Source organism: Elgaria multicarinata, chromosome 7 (genome assembly GCF_023053635.1).
Source record: "Elgaria multicarinata webbii isolate HBS135686 ecotype San Diego chromosome 7, rElgMul1.1.pri, whole genome shotgun sequence".
Lineage (NCBI taxonomy): Eukaryota > Metazoa > Chordata > Lepidosauria > Squamata > Anguidae > Elgaria > Elgaria multicarinata.
Genome location: NC_086177.1, coordinates 99,797,887 through 99,818,263, shown reverse-complemented (window position 1 = coordinate 99,818,263; position 20,377 = coordinate 99,797,887). Strand labels below are relative to the sequence as shown.

The 20,377-nt window shown below is 42.4% G+C and overlaps 1 protein-coding gene across 1 annotated transcript in view; it reads right to left on the bottom strand.

Annotated features, from left to right (window-relative positions):
* Window positions 1-20,377, bottom strand: part of NSMCE2 (NSE2 (MMS21) homolog, SMC5-SMC6 complex SUMO ligase) — a 243,373-nt gene that overhangs the window by 198,199 nt on the left and 24,797 nt on the right. The window contains exon 3 of the mRNA XM_063131135.1: window positions 1,598-1,704. Within this exon, the coding sequence (XP_062987205.1) occupies window positions 1,598-1,704 (107 nt within the window). The remainder of the gene's footprint in view (window positions 1-1,597; window positions 1,705-20,377) is intronic.

The following is a 20,377-nucleotide window of genomic DNA, read 5'->3' as shown; positions in this document are numbered from 1 at the left end:
CACTTTTATTGCTTTATAAGTAGCAACGGTAAAGGTTTATTTGAGGTGGTGGGACTTAAAACTCCAGGAACTGGCAGATTGTCTCATGATGAGTTACTCAACGTTCACCAGTCCACCAAAAGTGCCCAGCATTGTGGCTTATAAATCCAGTAGACATGGTCCCAGTGAAACAATCATGTCATTGGCTTGCAAGGGGGACAATTCTATATCAAGCGGCTATTTCCACTCACATAAAATACATTAAGAACGGATGTTTGGCACTTTGTGCCTTTGGCTTTTATTAGTAACAAAGCCGGATACAAACAGGGCACTGCTCTACCATGCCCTTTGCTGAAAGCTGAATGAGGGGGAGGATGCAAATTCTGGTGTTCTCTCTTCCTTCACCCTCCATGGGCTCTCTTCACTCGTCTATCTTTTGAGGTCCTAGGCCAAGGCCATTTCTTCGAGGCTCACGGAAGTGGGGGAGCCTTCCCAATCGGCAGAGAAACTCAATGGCTATGCCGCCTCGTCTTTATTCCACTTCCCCTGCTTCCTGCCACCTTCAGGTTAATCTAGTTCCACCCCTGGCTTCAGCTCCAGGTGTGCAGCCAGTGATGAGGAAATTTTGAACTGGAAAAATTTCCAAAGCAAATTAGGCTAATTTGCATAGGGGTCAGTTGCACTGGATGCGTTTCAGTTTGCATCAGAAACTGGATTCATTAGAAGCTATAGCAAAATGAAAATGAAGAAAAGCATCCTCGTCGAGATTAGGAGTTAATTAATACCCTTCTGTTTTAGTTCAGCGTATATAGCAAGAGCACAATCACATAGGAGCTTGAAACCCTCTACAAGCAGGTGAAGACATGATGCTGGCTGGGGATGGTGGGAGTTGTAGTCCAACACATCTGGAGGGCACCAGGTCTGAGGAAGGCTGCTTTACAGCACAAAGAAATAGTTTTTATCCAGCCTCAGCCTATTGTCAATCAGTTTCATTTGACAGCCAAAGTTGTCGGATACTGAGAAGAAAAAAAATTCTATCCACCCCCTCGCCACCATTCATCAAGGTTTATAAAAGAGGATGTTTGTCTGTCCGTCTGTTTGCACCATATCTCCAAGATCTTGAAACCTAAACACCTGAAACATGACATGCATACTAAAGGGACCATGGGAATTTTATTTTTAAAATGCATTCATTGATTTTAATGTGTCTATGTTTATAGCCTGCAGTATCATCTTCAAAAACAAGACCTCCTTACAAGCACATGGCTTTACAGTCATTAGTGTAAAGCCAGGAGGGAGTGCTCTAAGGGGCAGAGTTATACAGGCTGCTCTCTCCCCCCACGCCCTTCTGTGGGGCAGCTCCCCTCCCCTCAGGGAACAGAGTGGGCGTCCCCTCTCTCAGGGGATGTACCATGGCAGGGCCTGTGCCTAGGAGTGCTTGTGGGTGTGGCTTCTCTCAGACAGGGCAAGCACAATGTGTCCAACTCTGACAGCTGTGCAGCTTCGCTTGAAAGCTTCTCTGTATCGAACTACTGAATAGTCTAACTCGTGCAAAACTGGATCCATTTGGGAGTGATTTTATAAATCTCTATTATGTAATGGAACTACTAGCATTTACCTGATTTACAGTATCTTCAACTGCGTCTATATAATGGCTCAGTTCTCTGCTCATTGCAGCATACTGCAACATCACCTTTTCCATTTCGTTAACCTCTTCCATGTCATCTGCAAAATAAACGATTTACTTTTAGTATACATATGTATTTGTTATTTTGGACATCTTGGGTCAGAAACAGAACCAAAGCAAGAGGCAACAGGAAAAGGCTGGAAGTTTTTTAGGGTGCAATTCTATCCAGATAGTCGCCAGCCTCCAAAATTGGAAGCTGCCCCCTATTTTATGGAGGGTGGCTGGAGCAGAGGGGATCCACTCCTTTGTGCTCCAGTCGCCCAGCATTTTGCCTAGTCAGGTGATTTCTCCCATCTAGCTGCGGCTTCAGGGAGAGGGGAGAGAAGGAGCCTGGACAAACAATAGGAAGTGGCATAAAGCCGCTTCCGCGAACCACTCCCCACCCCACCCCCTTTTCCCCATCTCTGCGTTCTGTTTCTGAGCGCAGAGATGTAACCAGGGCAGAGAGAACCATGCCAGCTACGAAGGGGAGGCTTGGAACACGGTTTCTGGGCTCCAAGGTCCATGCCCTGGTTCCAACCTTGGTTCCCAGAAACCGAAAAATCTTATGTCCCCCAGATGCTGTCTAGGGGGCATAGGATTGCTGTCTCCGATAGGTAGATCAATTAAGACTACATTCCCAAACTCTATCTGCACCAAGACTGGGGTTCAGAGCATCATCTTTATAGATCTGATCAAGCCCTGATCATTTGTAGGGGACTAGAGACAGAGCTTTTTCAGAGGTGATTCTAAGGAGATTCACCGTCCCCTACTTCATAATTTTAGGCGTGCTTTGTAGACCTCCATGTTTCAGAGAGCCTTCTAAATTGTTTTCCTTTACTGGATTCCTGTTTTAATGGCTATTGTCTTTATTGTATTGTTTCCTATTACTGATTTTTTTTTATTGCTATAAACTGCATTTAAAGCAGGTTAACTTTGTGAAAGTGTTTTGCTTTGAAAACCAAGGTATAGCTACTTAAATAAATACAATAAAATCAATATGCCTTTTTACTATCAAACCACCACTGTCCTATATGCCCTGACATGGCTAGATAATTCACAGAAATCAGCTCTCTTGCCACCTAAAAATATACAGCAATGCATTTTTCACACACACACACACACACACCAACTATTGCTTCTCCTGAGAGCGCATCCTTGTACTTTTCATGATCGCTTGTGCCCATGTGGAAGCAATGAAATTGAATTGGTTGTCCACGTTTTACTCTGTTGTTGTTTTTATACAAAGATTAGAGAGAAATTATTACTTGACACCAGTTTAGAAATTAATGCACTTCTTCATTGCTTCAGTGCCACAGAGGACAGAGACACAATCGAGGCTTTTGCAAAATTCTTTTTGAATGCTACAAGAATAAGGTCTCTCCAGAATTGATTCTGCTGCATACTTTTCAAATCTGTATGTAATTTTGCCCTACTTTCTTGTATGTGTAAAGTATGGTCGGTGATCGTAATAAAGTTGATGATGATGATGCATCCCTGCAATATGAAATTTGCTACCACAAGATGTAGTGAGGGCCGCCAACTTGGAGAACTTGAAAAGAGAATTAGACAAATCCACGGAGGATAAGGCGATCAATGGCTACTAGTCAAGATACTAGTCAGTATGCCTCTGGGTAGCAGTTGCTGGGGAACATGAACAGGAGGTGTGGTGTGGTGCTCATGTCCCGCTTATGGGCTTCCCAGGGCATCTGGTTAGCCAGTGTGTGAACAGAATGCTGAACTAGATAGTGCCTTGGTCTGATCAAGTACGGTTCTTCTTATGCTCTTATATTAAGCATGTATGTGGTGGGACCAGGGAAGAACGAACTGGTCAAGTAGAGAAGAGCTTCGAAATGACGTGAGCTGCCTGGCTGCAATGAGATATGCTCGACACTGCACAAAGCACAAAAGTTTAACCAGAGAAGAGTCGATTTCTACTCCATACTTTCTACTTGAAGTGCTTAGAATGCAAGACTGCAACCTACAGCTAATCATAGATTTAAAATCTTCTCCCAGCCCCTCAGAAGCCAATGGGTGGAAGTAAGACTGAATGGAGTGCCGCCATGCAGGTCACATGGCCCCAGCAGCCTCCCTCTTCCCTGCCCTACTAGGAGGGGAAGAAAAGCGAAATATGACTGTTCCTCTCAGTTTTTTTTACCAAAGCTAGGATATATTTGACATTCAGGATGAGAACATCTGAAAGAGCTGTGTGACCCTGAAGAAGACACCACACCATTAAATCTTTGGGCAGTATCCAATGCAACACATGCATTAATTTAAATTGCATTCCACTAGCGCAGGAGACCTCTGGCGCAATGCCAGTGGCAGTAACTGGAGCAATAGGCTTCCTGGATCTCCACAATTGGCCTTGTGCTAGAAGACCCCTATTTTTCGTAAATTTTGCTAGCACCTGTGTCGCATTGGATAGTGCCCAATGTGAATATAGGTGAACACGGATGATCATTTACCAAGTGTGAACTTATCACATTGTGCATGGAACCCCTTGAGAAATTAGATGTCTTTACCATCCTGCCAAGCGGTGAAGATCATTTTTACCCCATTTCTGCGCTTGATCAGTAGGGGCATTTTACCCTCCTCACTTAGGGGTAAAACACAAAATCAATTTATCTAGTGCTTCCTCTGCCTCATGTGGCGCAGAGTGGTTAGCGGCAGTTATTGCAGCCGAAACTCTCCCCACAACCTGAGTTCGATCCCAGCAGAAGCTGGTTCTCAGGCAGCCGGCTCAGGTCGACTCAGCCTTCCATCCTTCGGAGGTCGGTAAAATGAGTACCCAGCTAGCTGGGGGAAAGGTAACTGCGACCGGGGAAGGCAATGGCAAACCACCCCGCTACAAAGTCTGCCAAGGGAGACAGATTTGAAGGTACAAATAGGACAACAGGGTTGGGAGGGATTATGGAAACAAAGAGCGTTGAGAAATATGTCAGTAAGAATAAAAGAGAATTATTTTTAAATTGTATGGAGGTGGTACCTAACTCCGGTTAGATTGAATAAGATAAACAATCAGCAATCAGAAAATTGTTGGAGAGGTTGTGGGGTTAAAGGAACGTATTTGCATATGTGGTGGGAATGTAACTATGTTCAAAAATTGTGGAAGATGGTGTTTTTGGAGATTGAAGAAATTGTGGAAATGAAGATAGAACGAACACCAAAAGTTGCATTGCTGTCACTATTTGAAGAAGATTTTAAATGTAAAAAGGAAATTAAGGAACTGATAACGAATTTGCTGACTGCAGCAAGATTGATTGTAGCTAGGAACTGGAAGATTCAAGGGGAATATTCTATTGAAGAATGGTATAAAGAAGTATGGGATATAGCTATTAATGATAAATTGACAAGTAATATTAAATGGAGAAGAGGTATAGCTAAATCAAATGATTTTGAAGGAATTTGGAAACAGTTCCTAATATTTGTGTTTTCTAAAGGAAGTGGGAAACCACCAGCAGAAGAAAGTATGAGATTCTGGAATCAGGAATGAGATCCCGAGGTGGGGGGTGCACTTCTATGTTAATTTTGATTATGTATTTAGATAAGATATTATGTATTCAACGTTTCAATATTATGTAGTATGTTGTTGTTGTTTTTCTTTATGAGAGGATGTAATGTGTATGTTTAAGTATTGTAGAAAAATAAAATTATTATCAAAAAAAAAAAAAAAAATACAAAGTCTGCCAAGAAAACGTCAGCGAAAGCAGGCATCCCTCTAGGAGTCAGCAATGACTCAAGTGCTTGCATGAGAGGTTCCTTTCCTTTTCCTACATTATTCTAACTTACCTCCCTCTTTTAGCCCCCCTTCCTATTTTATCTTCACAACAACCCTGTGGGGTAGGTTGGGTTAAGAGATAGTGAATGGCCCAAGGCAACCGAGTAAGTTTCATCTCCAATGGGGTTTTGAGCCAAAGTCTATCCACTACATCATACTAGCTTTCAATAATGGTTTTATTCTGGAATAGTTGTTACTTTCCCACCAACACCAATTATATTTTATTCATATTCTTATTTATGTGAGGATATTTAGAAATCGCTTATATTAAAGACATTTTTAAGTGATGTTCAAAAATATACAGAGGAGATTACCTTACTGAGAATAAGGATCTTTCAAACGTATAACCTTTAAACATATAACTTCCATTTTACTATCTTTGTCAATATACATATACAAGTAATGTTTTCAGATAGAGTGTGACAGGTGTTTTCCAGGTTCTCCAGAACACAAGACTATATTTTTTACAGGTTTTGCAATCAAAAACCATTTTACAGTCCTTGGGCAACCTCAGCTAATGCATTACTCAGAAAGACACTTCCCTGATTTTATGCAAGAAATACTGTGAGAGGGAGAGAGGGAGAGAGTATATGTGTAATTTCAGTTACCAACACCTAGTCATTAGGCAATCACGGTATTTTGTGCAGAAGTTGTATTTAGTGACTCATCACATTGCCTGAGAAATATTTAATGGAAACATAAATGCCCTCTCCTGTCGAACTTCAGTTGAAACTATAATTAGCCCCCATTCTTATAAATGCCAACCATTATAAAATCAAGAACTGAGTCAGCATTTTCTAACTCACAGAAAATAATGAAGGTATGTTTGAATTGGAAGCGCCCCAGCAAGGAGCAGTGTCTTGCCCACAGAAATTAAGCAAAACAAAAATACCTTTTTCAAAGACAGAATGGCCCTGTTCAGAAGACACCTTAAACCACGGCTTTAACCACAGTGAATAAGGCTTTTTGCCTTATTCACCGTGGTTAAAGCCATGGTTTGAGGTGTCTTCTAAATAGGGCCTATATCATATAAATACTGTATATATATGTCAGCCAGTGTAGTGCCGTGGTTAGGGTTTAGGACTTAGGATTGGGGGGACCCAGGTTCAAATCTCCATGCAGCCATGAAGCTCTCTGAGTAACCTTGAGCCAGTCATTAACTTCCAGCCTAACCTACCTCACTGGGTTGTTGTGAGGATAAAAATGGAGAGAGGATCATGTACACAACCTTGAGCTGCTTGGAGGGAAGAGTAAAATCCAACATAAGTCCTACTTAGAGTAGACCCACTGAAATGAATGGTGCTTAAGCCATGACTAGTTTAACTCCCATTCATTTCAATGGGTTTACTGTAAGTGGGATTTTACCTGAAATAAACATCCTTTAAAAATCCATCTGCCAATCTTCTAATCTTGCCTTTTCACCTTTCTTCCCAATAACCCTTTCTCTGTTGCAACATATAACCTGGTATCACTTTTTCATGGAAAGGAAGTGTAAATGGTACAAAAGTCCAGAGTCATCTTCTTTTCTGGCTATGCAATGACTTTTTCTTTTCTCAGCTGAAACCTATGAGTGTCACAACGGCAACAAATCCTTCCCTGGCCATGATCCTGGATCTGTGCAATTTTTTCCTAGTACAACTTTGCCTTTGCTAGCAGCCACTGCCGAATCTAGACGCGCATTGCCTCATGCGTTTGAGTAACTCACATTTAGTTTACTGCTATTCTGCTTGCATAACGCTGACCTTGGAAGGTCAAGCTGAGTCCTCTTAACTCAACTGAGAAAACGGACCTGCAAAAAACAAGAGTAGGCCTCACTTACCGGACTAGGCTACCGGACTAGACTACATGGGGCTACCCTTACAGACAGCTGAGAAAGTGCAACTGGTACAAAATGCACCGGCAGAATGCGGGCTCATGTTTGACGATTGCTGCATATTACACCAATCTTACATTGACTGTTTTGCCTACCTTTTGTTACTGGCCTTATAATGTAAAGTGATGAGAAGCCCTAGAACAAGATTATTTAAGGACTCCCCTTTCACCCACAAAAACCTACCTGAATATTAAGATTGGCCTCGGAAGCCCTGCTCTGTGGCCCATCGCTGTTCGAAATATAGTTGGTGGCTACTAGGGACAGGACCTTCTTGGTGGCGACACCACATTTGTAAAATACCCAGCCTGGCATCAATCTTCATCTTTTCCAGTTTTAGATAGGCTGTGAACACTCTTTTATTCAAATAGGCATTTGATGTATACGTTTTCTCTGCTGTTTTAAACATTTTGATGCTCTTTCAGTTTCGCCATTACTGTTTCATTGGTTGTCTGTTTTTCTATTTTGTTCACCACTTTGAGTACATTCAATACGCAAAAGTGGGACAGAAATGAAATGAAATACAGAGCGTCACAAAGCACCGGTATTATTATTATTATATTTATTTGTATCCCGCCATTTGCCCAATACCGGTGAGGATCTCACCTTAGTTGGAATTTGTACACTGCTCAGAGTCTTAAGGATTTCTTTAAAGTCTTGGTCCAGCCGATTCTATCCCCATCATATTTTACACTATTATAATAGTCATTTTCCTTAACTGCTGTTCAACCAGTAGATAGAAAGCAGGTATAGAAAAGGTGGAAAGTGCACATAAGGAAACGGAATAGGAGCAACTTAAGACCTATGAACACAAAAGGAGCTAGATGCAAAGAATATTCAAACAAGGGTGCCGAAGGCAGAGGAAAAGAAGCCCAATAGCACGGATGCTAGCTTGCTTATTTGGTTTATATCCTGCCTTTCCACCAAAGAAATGGTGCTGAAGGCAGCAAACAATAATAAGAACCAGAGTTTAAAATTAAAATTCTGTTTCTGTTAAAGGAAACAAATACATCAAAACGCAACTGGTGTAACATTAGCTTAGTCTAAAATATTTTCCTCCTGGCTACCGTCTTCATAGAGCGAGTGGATGTTGCATACACAGAGAAGTTTGCAAATCAGTTTTGCAATACACTTTGAGGGCCAGATCACACATTATATTAAGGATGTAGCAAACAACTTCAGCTCTTTTTAAACCTAGAGTAAGTGCAGGGGTGCCAACCTGGATTTGAACTGCAGGAGGAGGGAAGGGTTAAAGCCCCCACCACCACATCCTTCATACGAAAGTCCCAATCTGGATCAGAACACTGCTCTTACCCCAGAGCAAGGTGCACAACTTGGCAGGGCCTTTACTGCGGCCTGCCAAGGGCCAAATCCACAAAAACAACAACAACAATTTCTCCGCTGTCTGTGTTCTCCAGACTGTGTTCTCCTTCCCCAAGGATCCTCATGCAAACCGCCCTTTCCCTGCCATTTCTTGCAGTGAAGAAAGAGTAACCTGTACCGGGAATGCTGGGGTGCATGTGAAAGTCTGGGAGGAGTCGCATGGTGGGATCCTCCCATGGAACTCAGCAGATGTAAAGCAGTTTCCAAAACACCTAGGTTAACAAATGACCCCATTCAAAACGAGTGTCCACCACCACATCTTGCTACAGTAAATTCCATAACTATGTATAGCTTGACGAACTACTTACTTCCTGTTGTCTTTCCAAAAATTTCTGCCAACCAATTTAATTGGGTAACTGCAAGTACTAGCATTATAAAAATAGATGGGGCAGTGGGGCGGAAAGAAAGAATCCTCTCCACACCATTCATAATTTTATCATTTTTCATCATGTCCCATCTTGGTTTGTATTTTTTTTTCCAAATTAAGAAGCAGGAAATGGCTTAGACCAGTGGTTCTCAATTAGCTAAGTACTGCAGACCCCTTGTTTTTCAAATGCCAAGCCACGGACCCCCTACTTTTGAAAAAAATGTTATCTCTATGGTAGTTACCTGTGCAAAGCAATTTTTTGGAGAAAATAAGGGGTAACCCCTAATAAGCAAAGGATTTTAGGTATACTAAAAAAACAGACCATAAAATTTGTGATATTACCACACAAAAATTACAATTATTTAGTTAGGAAAATAAATACGAATTTAATTTTACTAATGTCTAGTTTACAATTGAACAAATTATGACTTGTCTAGCAGCTACTAAACCTAAATGTGATGGGAGAAATCATGCCTCTTTTTGTTCCGAACAATCCCTTCCACATCCGGTTCAGTATTTCCTACTTTTAATCTCAAATCTGGATCAACATCGAGCTGATTTCTATGCTAGTTCTTCATTTAATAAAATGTCGAAAATGTTTATTCACAAAGATATGTGGAACAAAAGGGAACTAGATGTTTCAAAGCTTTTTCACCTAACTTCTTATAATCAGGAAAAACCTTCACCCAGAACTGGTCCAGTCTATATTCTTTGAAAAATGATTTCAATGAACCATCACAAGTCACGTCAACAAGTGCATCTTGCTGTTCCGCAGATAGAGTTGTTAGTTGTACATCACCACATTCAAAAGGATTCCTTCTCCATGAGTTTTCAGGATTAGGTGCAGGGAAGTAATCTCTGAAGCTAGCTAAATCACACAGGTGCTCAGCGATGTTATATTTTACTTCTGGTAGGAATTCATCATCAAGTGGACTCCAGAAATGAATGGTGAATATGTGAATGGTGCCACAGACCCCCTGGGCAGGTTACGCGGACCCCCTGGGGTCTGCAGACCACCAATTGGGAACCACTGGCTTAGACTTTCTTTGTATAGCAATACTCCAATAAAACCAAGCATGGCGACATGGCAGCTGTATGCAGGCCTCCTGTACTGACAATAATTCCTGTGGAAGATCGCTTGATAGTGACTTCGACAAAAAGACAACACTGGCACGGCCACAATGCTAAGGCATGTGGGTGGGTGATTTCAGGAGGCCCAAAGCTTATTTTGGGGTGCAAGTCCCCAGACCATTTTTCATTTAGATGTGTATTGGCAATTATTGGTGTGGGTCCAGAATACCTGATAGTATCCTTGTGCAAAAGCAAAGCAGTGAGCTGGCAGTTTGTAGGGGCTGTTCCATTGCGGCTGTGCCATATGGGGGGGGGGGTCCCCAAAGCTTATTTTGGGGTGCACACTTCTAGTTCCTTATTCATTTACAGGCAAGTTGACAATTATTGGCAAAGGGACAACATATTTAACATGTTGTTGGAAATGGTCTCCTAGTTAGGATCAAAGAAAGCTGCTGTCGTGTTTCTCCAAACCTCCTGCCTTCTTGGGAGACAATAACAAGGCCAGCTAAGTAATCCACAAAGCTTTATTCAAGCAATAAACATTTCTTCCCACCTGAAGAGTCTAATCTCTAGTAATTTTCCCCTAGGCAAAACTATGCAAACAAAGTGAGACAATTGTCCTTTCATAAAGAAGGGAAAGCCCTTTCCCATGACACGTTACTTCAGAGAGGCTAGTTCTGAGGAAGCTTCTGACGGGATGCCAGCCAGGCTGATTTTCTCTCGCCTTCCTTTATTTCCACCTGTTTTAGTCTGCGGCGTACTCTAGGATCAGCTAACCTCTCCGTGCTAACCTCTCCTCGGAAGAATGTTGGCTTCCCACTGACTGTGTATTGTTTGTCCTTGAGGAGATAGGGTCTAGAGAGGGTTCACTCAAAGCTGGTAAAGAGCCCGTGAGAGCTTTCTCCACCACTGGTACAGGCTGGCCTGTTTCTGGCACCGACTCCTCTACTTGAGAATCTGATTCTGATTAATCACCTGAAACACCTTCTTCCAACCCAGGGGGAGCAGGGCTAGACATGACAGCTGCCTTATACCAAGGCCATGTATACCAAGTCCCTTGATCCATCTGGTCCAGTCTTGTCACCACTAACTGGCAATGGCTCTCCAGGGTGTCTCCTACTTAGAGACACCAGGGACCTTCTGCATGTACAGCAGGTGCTCTACCACTGAGCTACAACCACTCCTCTGTGTTCTTTATGATGTGTGATGTGGGGGTTCACATCCCTAGTTCCTTATTTATTTATATGTTTTGGCAGTTATTGGAACAGGAGCAGCACACTTGAAAGTGACTTGCACCAAACAATTGCAAAGCGAGACAAGAGTATAGGCAAGAGAAGATAATGGAAGGAAGGAAGGCTGGAACGCCCTCCTTTCTCCCCAAAAGGACATATGAACTTGGGAGTTTTTGAATGATCCACCAACGTCTAGACATGGTACTATATGGTACAGCAGACATTGCAATTTGTCTCAGAAGCCACCTTGTGTGTCTCTTACTTCTCTTGTACATTTAGTGTTTGGCCAATTTCCCATGATCCTTCTCGAAGCAGCTCCCTCACCTGCCAGGAGGCCTGTGCGCTTACCTCCTACCAGGCTGACACAGATTGTGTTTCATGAATCACATAGAAGGTTTGTTTAGCAAGCAACTGTCACCCTCCTTCCCCAAGGAATAAATGAATCATAGCCACAGCACACACAAACCTTTCACCAACTTTGAATTCCAAAAACATATAAAAGGAGAAGAAGCAATCCCCATTCGACATGACCTGGGATTCTCATCAGAAAGAGAAAACATTGTGTCGGCTGAAACCCCTTTAGCATATAGCATATCAAGCAATAACTTAATTGCTATGGATCTTAGAGAACTATTTTTTTAAAAAAAGGAGTAAACAAAGAGGTGGAACCCAGCTGAGACAAGATAAATATTAACTAATTATTTCTTACGCTGCAGTCTTCTGGTCTCAACATTCCACCCACAATGGCTCTGTTGCTAATTTCAAAATGATGCTTAACAGAGCCCTTAGGGGCTTCTAATTTCTAGATCGTGTATATGTGGGTGTCTGTGGGTGGGTGGGTGTGCATGCATTTAGATGATACAGGATAAACATTAAATGGACCCTACCCATCAAAGATTAGCATTGACCTCTGGAGAACTTATTGCAGCCACAGTAATTTTAGGGAGATTGTCTAATGCTCAATGAGCCAGTTTGCATGTAACAGTGGCAAATTGTGGGTTAGTTAACCTGTGATGAGCTGTGGTAGATACGACCACTATTTTGAATAGGCAATCCCCAATCGGAACGACTGGAGGTTGGGCTGTGTCATGTGAACCTGGCCACTGTGGGTTAATTGAGGGATAATCAACCCTCACATAACCCTACAAATAATGGAGTGTTACACAGGAATTGTTTAACCCTTGAATAACCTAGATAGCCAGATTGGGCGTGCATATTCAAAATGGCAGACACACATGACCAGCACATCTCACAACCCATTGCAGCTTATTTAACTCACAACAACCTGCCACGTCATGCGAACTGGGTCTATAGGCTAATCGTGCATTAAACAATCCAGAGTCAACCAACTATTAGTACAATATATACTCTCAAGCCAGGATGCTAAATATCTTGGTTCTCCTGTGCTGCACTCAGAAAGTGAGGAACAGGAAATCCTTCAGGTACCTTTATCCCAAGCCGTGAAGGAATTTAAAGGTCAAAGCCAGGACTCTTGAATGGGCCTGAAAACAGAGGAAGAGCCAATGTGGTCAGCAAAGCATCATAATGATTCCAGGTAACTGCCTAGCAGCCATATTTGGAAATAACTGCAGTTTGCAAACCAATATCTGGAACTAACTACAGTTTCCAAACAGTCTAACTACAGTTTCCAAACCAGCGCCATGTATGACGCAGTCCAACTGTCCCAGAACTTTCCCCGAAATATCTTGTTTCAGGGCTGTTGTTTAATAATGACATTAATACCCAAATTCGTCACAATTAAAGGCACTGCAACAACAACAAAAATACGTTGGCATGTCGTAAGGAATACATAAAGGAAAGACTCTAATGTGTTTCAAATACATCCCAGATCTGTGCCAACAGGTCAATGTTCCATTTCAGGGTGAACGTTATAAATCCATCTCGGTCTATTATTCACTTGTTTACCCTGGCTCCAATCCAACGATATCGCGTGTACCAGAACTTGCGTGCGTGCGTGCGTGCAGGATTCAGGTATTTTCATGCACAATTCCCTCCAGTAGCCACAATCAAGAGAGCTGCATGAGGTTGATTGGGGCAAAGATCTGGGTGTTGCAGCAACAGCCAAGGCCACCCGCTGCCAAACTCTTCCATGCTTGCAGCTCCATAGGAGAAGGCTCTAACGACACCCGGGTGCTTGCACCAATCGGTCCCATGCAGATCCCTCGATTTTATTTATTACATTTCTATACTGCCCAATAGCCGGAGCTCTCTGGGCGGTTCACAAAAATGAATAGCCACTTCAGTTGGCTATTGTCATTCCAAGATCTGCTCTCATGACGAGATTATCAATCAACAGCAAACCTTGCATAAAAGAACATACAAAGATGTCCAGCGTGGTTGACTGTGGGTCTTTCCCAGGCCACAGCTAGACCTAAGGTTTATCCTGGGGTCATCCAGGGTTCGCCCCTGCCTGAGCACTGGATCCCCTGTGTGTCACCTAGATGAACAGGTTTGACCCCTGGACTATCCAGGGGTAAACCTTATGTCTAGCTATGGCCCCAGTCACACTACAAGAGATTTTTAACTCTAGGGTGCAGAAGCTCAAGCCTGAGGTCCCCAAATGGCCATGCCCCATGACATAGCCCCTAAGCTGTTTCCCCAACCAGCAAATCATTGGAAGGTTTCCCAACTTTTTGTGCAGTTTTCCACCTTTCTAAAATGTTGAAATGCCTCTCCTTAGGCTTTGTTACTGGCAGTAAGACCTTTCAACGACAATATTTATTTATTTATTACATTTCTATACCGCCCAATAGCCGGAGTTCTCTGGTCGGTTCACAAAAATTAAAAACATTCAAAGTATAAAACAACAGTATAAAACCATACTATAAAATACAATATAAAAGCTTAACCGGATAAAAACAGCAGCAATGCAAAATTACAAATTTAAAACACCAAGTTAAAATTTATTTATAGTCTGTTAAAATGCTGGGAGAATAAAAAGGTCTTCACAATATGCTGGGGTGTTGTTTTTTTAAGGATTTTGCCTTCAGCACCACCCACCACTGGAAAGAGGCCCCCAAGAACTTCTCTGAAATGGAATTGCCCCCTGTTGAAAGAGGTTTAACACCACTGCTTTAACTGGAGCTGATGAGGATTGAAGATACAGACTTTGGCATGCAAAGGATGTGTTCTACCACTGAGCTATGGGCCTTCACCTTGCAGAGACACTCTGAAATGAAAAGTTATTTCTACAAAGTGCAGGGGGTGTCTCAAAGCAGAGCGGCCAGCAGCCAACGCCTGGTGCCATATCTCCTTTGGACAATCAGGCAGACAGACTAGACTCAACTCAGTGGGTTAAGGACACCTTCTAGGCCACAGTACCTGCCCAATCACTGTCTGCTGACCCCACAACCTAAAAGGAGCCATCTGAGTTCACAAACCACCAGCTGACCACCAGTTCATATGTGACCATGTTCCTGCCTCTGGCCTATCTGACTCTTGCCTACCTGCGTCAGAATTGGACCACAGTTACAGCCTACCACAACACTAGGCGTCTAGCCTGCCAATTTCCTCTGACAAAATAAACCACCCTTCACCAACTGGGTGCCCTCAACAAGTGTCAGACTGCAACTCGCAGAATTCCCAGCCAGCAAGGCCAATTCCGAAATTGCGGGATTGAGAACATGTTAAACCAAGAACATGCGCAATTGCGCTATGGCATTTTAGTAAATTAGCAAAAGAACCATACCGCTCTGTATGAAATTTAGTCCCAATCCTGCAAACTTCCAAGGATTTATAGCCCCACCCGAGATTTTCACTCGTTTATTAGTATTTGTGCAGGGTTCTGATGGTGTATCAGGTGCCTCCCAAGAAAAACAGAATGACAGCAATGATCTGAATCACTCTTGCCGTGTGAGTCTGTAGGTGAGGAAAATAACTTACGGTGCCCAACAGATGACACGATAACCCATGATTCAGTAGGTTAAGTTACCCTAGTTAATGCAGACCGTGGGTTATCAGTGTGAACAAATAAGTGTGACCAAATAAGTCACCGTGGATTAGAAAATTCACAATACATGACATGATAACCCATGATGGGTTAAAATTGTGGGTAATCATGTTATCCAAACTCAGTCAAAGAGAGAAAGAAAGAGAAAGGAAGAGGGAGAGAGAAGTCTTTTTTGTTTATTTTGTTGTTCATTTATATTCTTTTGTAACCCCCCCTCATGATTTGTTTCAAATGAGTAGTTTGATGATGATGATGATGATGATGATGATGATAGAAAACATAGTAGCGTTTTATAGCAGGCTGAACACACAGCTTTGATTTTTGATTGCTCTTCATACCTTGGTCTCACGCTCTGGTGCTGCCTGCATCTCTGAATTTTTTCCAATCCTCAGCCAACATCATTTCTTTAAACTTAGAGCCCATTTATTTCAAATCACTGAGTCATTCATTTGATTTATCTCACTGGGCAGTGCAATAACTGATTTAAAATTAGCTTTACTCTCTCTAAACACTATAAAATAATACTCAGAGGTTAATGATAGACTAATTCGTAAATAAATAAAAGCATTTTGGATTGTTAGATGTTTTGTATTGCTTCCATCTGAGATTTAACAGGCCAATAAAGACTTCTGCACTAGATCACTTTAGCCAGGCAAATTCCCACATCACGAAATTATTTTCTAATTTATTGCACTTCTAATAGGTATCGAAACCCAAAGCCCCTGGGCCACAGATGCATAAAAAGCCCCTAGCATTTCTAGAATAGAAGAAAGGTGAAAATCAGAGAAGGGAAGCAAATGAAACAAGAGAGCAGAGAAGATAGGTGCCCTCCAGATGTGTGAAACTACAACTCTTAATATCATGGCCAGCTGCGGGATGCTGGGAGTTGTAGTCCAATACAGCTAGAGGGCACTAGGTTTGAGAAACTTGTTCTAGACCATAATTAAGAATAGCCAGGGGGCCACTATCAATTCAGTAGCGGGTCAGGTGACAAAAGGACCAATAGGATTCCACCTGGTCATATAACATTCTGACATTGACCTGACTCCTCAATCTCAAGCACTGGTCATTCAGGTAGAGACGGAACATCTTTCATGTTACAGGAGAGTCTCGCAAGTGCAGGTTCTCTGACATATGTACTGTGCTCTATTGATTCAACTGGCATTAACCTGACGCAGTGGCTCAATAATCAACTTTTGCTCCTGAATGGACAGCCTGAAAAAGTCAGGAATGCTCCTAAGATAATGGAATTGCCTCAAAGACACAGGAGTCACTGCTTCCTCCTTAACTAGTTTAAAGAAGTTTGCACCCAAGGAAAACAGGCAAATTCCATACCGCCACCAAGCCGGCTAATCCACAAAGTTACCTTAGGACCGGCTGATCAAAATCCATGGCGCGAATAGTGGTCCAATCCTGAAGCATCCCCACCTCTCAGACAGGTCAACCACTGCCTGAGCACCCTTGATGACAACTTTTGTTTTGCATTTTGTGCTATACTATTTGGTATAGCCAGCTAAATGAACAAATAAACAAGAGACAAAGAACCTCTCTGAGCCTTCTCTCCAGTTGCCAGAACTTAACTTTCGTTCCCTTTGTTTTAACCCATCCTGGGTCCAGTTCGTGTGTCATCAAGCTCTTCATTCTCTTTGAACTCTTTGTTTGATGCATCTGATCAAGTGGACTGTAGTCTGCAAACACTTATGGCATAATAAATGCGTTAGTCTTTAAGGTGTTGCAAGAATCTTTGGTTTTGCCAAAACAAACCACCCCTCTGGAAAAAAAAAATTTCATTGTTTCAAACCCTATAACTGCGTTGAAGTTTGGGAAGTTGAGTTTCTTTCTTTCTGCTTTCAAGAAGGAGTGTCTCGGGAGAATAACCCAAGGTCTGGTTGACTTTAATGTCCTCATGACTCTCTCGTAGCACAATTACCCTCTCTACTCTAACACCTACCCCACATTTCCAGGGCCAGAATCATGTGCATTTCTTTCTTGTTTGCCCCAACTGATTACCTAGATCCATTTCAATCGGGCTTTAAGGCCTGGTTTTTGAATGGAAACTGACTTGGGCCATAGCTAGACCTAAGGTTTATCCCTGGATCTTCCAGGGGTCAAACCTGTTCATCTAGGTGACACACAGGGGATCCAGTGCTCAGGCAGGGGCAAACCCGGGATGATCCCAGGATAAACCTTAGGTCTAGCTGTGGCCTTGGTTGCCCTGTGGGATGATCTTTGCTGGGAGAGGGGCAGGGGGAGTGAGACCCTCTTGATTCTCTTGGGTCTCTCAGAGGCTTTCAATACCATTGACCATGGCATCTGCCATGACACAGACTCTGAACACCAGGCCTGGCCGCGGCTACTCCCTGCTCAAGCCAAGCACCACCGCTTGATACGCCTGAGGCGAGGGACAAACACCACCTTTCTCCAAACTATGTGGATGAAGGGGTTAAATGGAGAAGGATTTCAATTATAAAATAATGCGCTGTGAATTATATGTGCTGAGGTGAATTATTATTGGAGTGGGTGTTAAATGTAAATAACTTCAGATGATAAATGCCAAACAGACACGTGGGATTTTTGTGGTAGTTAAAACAAAATGATTAAAATTTATTTTTAAAAGTTCACAAGCTTTGTTTCAAATTAAAACATTTCAAAACCATTTATTTATTTATTTATTTATTTATTTATTTATTACATTTTTATACCGCCCAATAGCCGAAGCTCTCTGGCGATTCACAAAAATTAAAACCATCATAAAACAACCAACAGGTTAAAAACACAAATACAAAATACAGTATAAAAAGCACAACCAGGATAAAACCACGCAGCAAAATTGATATAAGATTAAAATACAGAGTTAGAACAGTAAAATTTAAATTTAAGTTAAAATTAAGTGTTAAAATACTGAGAGAATAAAAAGGTCTTCAGCTGGCGAGGAAAAGAGTACAGTGTAGGTGCCAGGCGGACCTCTCTGGGGAGCTCGTTCCACAACTGAGGTACCACAGTGGAAAAAGCCCTCCTCCTAGTAGCCACCTGCCTCACTTCCTTTGGCAGGGGCTCACGGAGAAGGGCCCCTGTAGATTATCTTAAGGTCCGGGCAGGTACATATGGGAGAAGGCGTTCCCTTCAAATAACCTGGCCCCAAACTGTTTAGGGCTTTAAATGTCAATACCAGCACTTTGAATCAGTCCCAGACCTGGACTGGCAGCCAATGAAATTCTAAAAGGACTGGCGTAATGTGATCTCGCCGGCCAGTTTTTCAAACCTTTCATCCAATCCTTTCACTCATTCACATACACACTTTCCTTTCTCTCACACAATCACTCTTGAACTTTATTATCACTATTGTTTATTATACACAAACTGTCTATCTGCACACCCCACTCAAAAGACACCACTCTCTATACTGAACCTCAATCTCTCCAGAACCCAAGTACTCTCCACACAGAGAGCTAAAGCACTAAAGGCCACTGCTAGACCTAGGGTTTAGCCTGGAATCATCCAGCGTTCGCCCCTGCTTGAGCACTGGATCCCCTGTTTGTCACCTAGATGAACAGGTTTGACCCCTGGATGATCCAGGGATAAATCTTAGGTCTAGCTGTGGCCTAAGAGTACCTAAAAATCTTCTTCAATCCCCTCAGTCATTCCCTTATATATCACTCCTCCCCCTCCCAAGACATTCTAACTCCTCCCACTCAGGTCAACATTCTAAACACACACCAGACTTACCAATACAGACATACATTAGGGAACTGACTTGTGGGGTGTAACGCCACAGTATCCTTCTGGATAGGTTGTCTAGATTGGGAGTTGGAGGCACTGTGTTGCAGTGACTCCACTCCTACTTGGATGGCTGATTCCAGAAGGGACTATTTCTCCGTGCCTTTGCAGTTATCCTATGAAGTTCCACAGGGCTTTTTCTATCCCCCATGCTGTTCAATCTTTACATGAAACCACTAGGGGAGGTTATGCAGAAGGAGGTGTCATCAATACGTGAATGACACATAGCTGTATCTCTTCTTTTCATCAAATCCAGGTGAGGCAGTGGTTGTTTTGAATCAGTGCCTGAGTACTGTAATGGCCTAGTAGAGGACCAATAAAGTGAGACTCAATCCAGACAAGATGGAGGTACTGTTAGTAGGTGATTTGTCTGCCTGGCGAAATGATATTCAACATGTTCTGGAGGGGACTGTACTCCCCCTAAAGGATCAGGTTTGTAGTTTGGGGCTGCTCATGGACCCAGAACTGTCACTTGAGGCACTGGTGGATTCAGTGCCATGGAGCACTTTTTATCAGTTTAGGCTAATATACCAACTACTTCAAAAATGGTTTGGAAACTTCAGCTGGTCCAAAACAAGGCAGCATGAATGTTAATGGGGACTGGCTAATGAGATCATGTTATGCCAGTTCTTTTCCATCTGCACTGGCTGCCAGTCCATTTCTGGGCACGATTCAAAGTGCTGGTGTTAATGTTCAAAGCCTTAAACGGCTTAAGCCCAGGTTATCCAAAGGATCGTCTCCTCACATATATACCTGCCCCGACCCTAAGATCATCTTGCCACCTAGGGTATTTTATATATAGGCAGGATATAAATTGAATAAATACTGCTACTAATAATAATAACCTTCAGCGATCCTTCTCTGGGAGCCCCTGTCAAATGAAGTAAGGCAGGTGGCTATTAAGAAGGGGGCCTTTTCTTCTGTGGCACCCTGGTTGTGGAATAAAACCCCAGAGAGGCTTGCATGACAAATACATTGTGCTCTTTCTAGTGCAAGGTAAAAGACCTTTTTATTTTCGCAGGCCTGTTAGTCTTTTAGCTGTGTTGTTTTAAAGCTGTTACTGTATTTTAAATCTCTGCATTGCTACTAGGTTTTATTTTGGTTTGTACTTCTGTACTGTTATTTTAAGCTTTTACACTTTATATTCTATTTTATGACACATTTTGTGGTTTTAATTCTTGTGATCCACCCAGACAGTTTCAGCTATTGGGCGGTAGAGAAATGTAATAAATTCATAATTTAGATACCTTTGACTCGTATACCCAGAAAAAGGTTTATGCC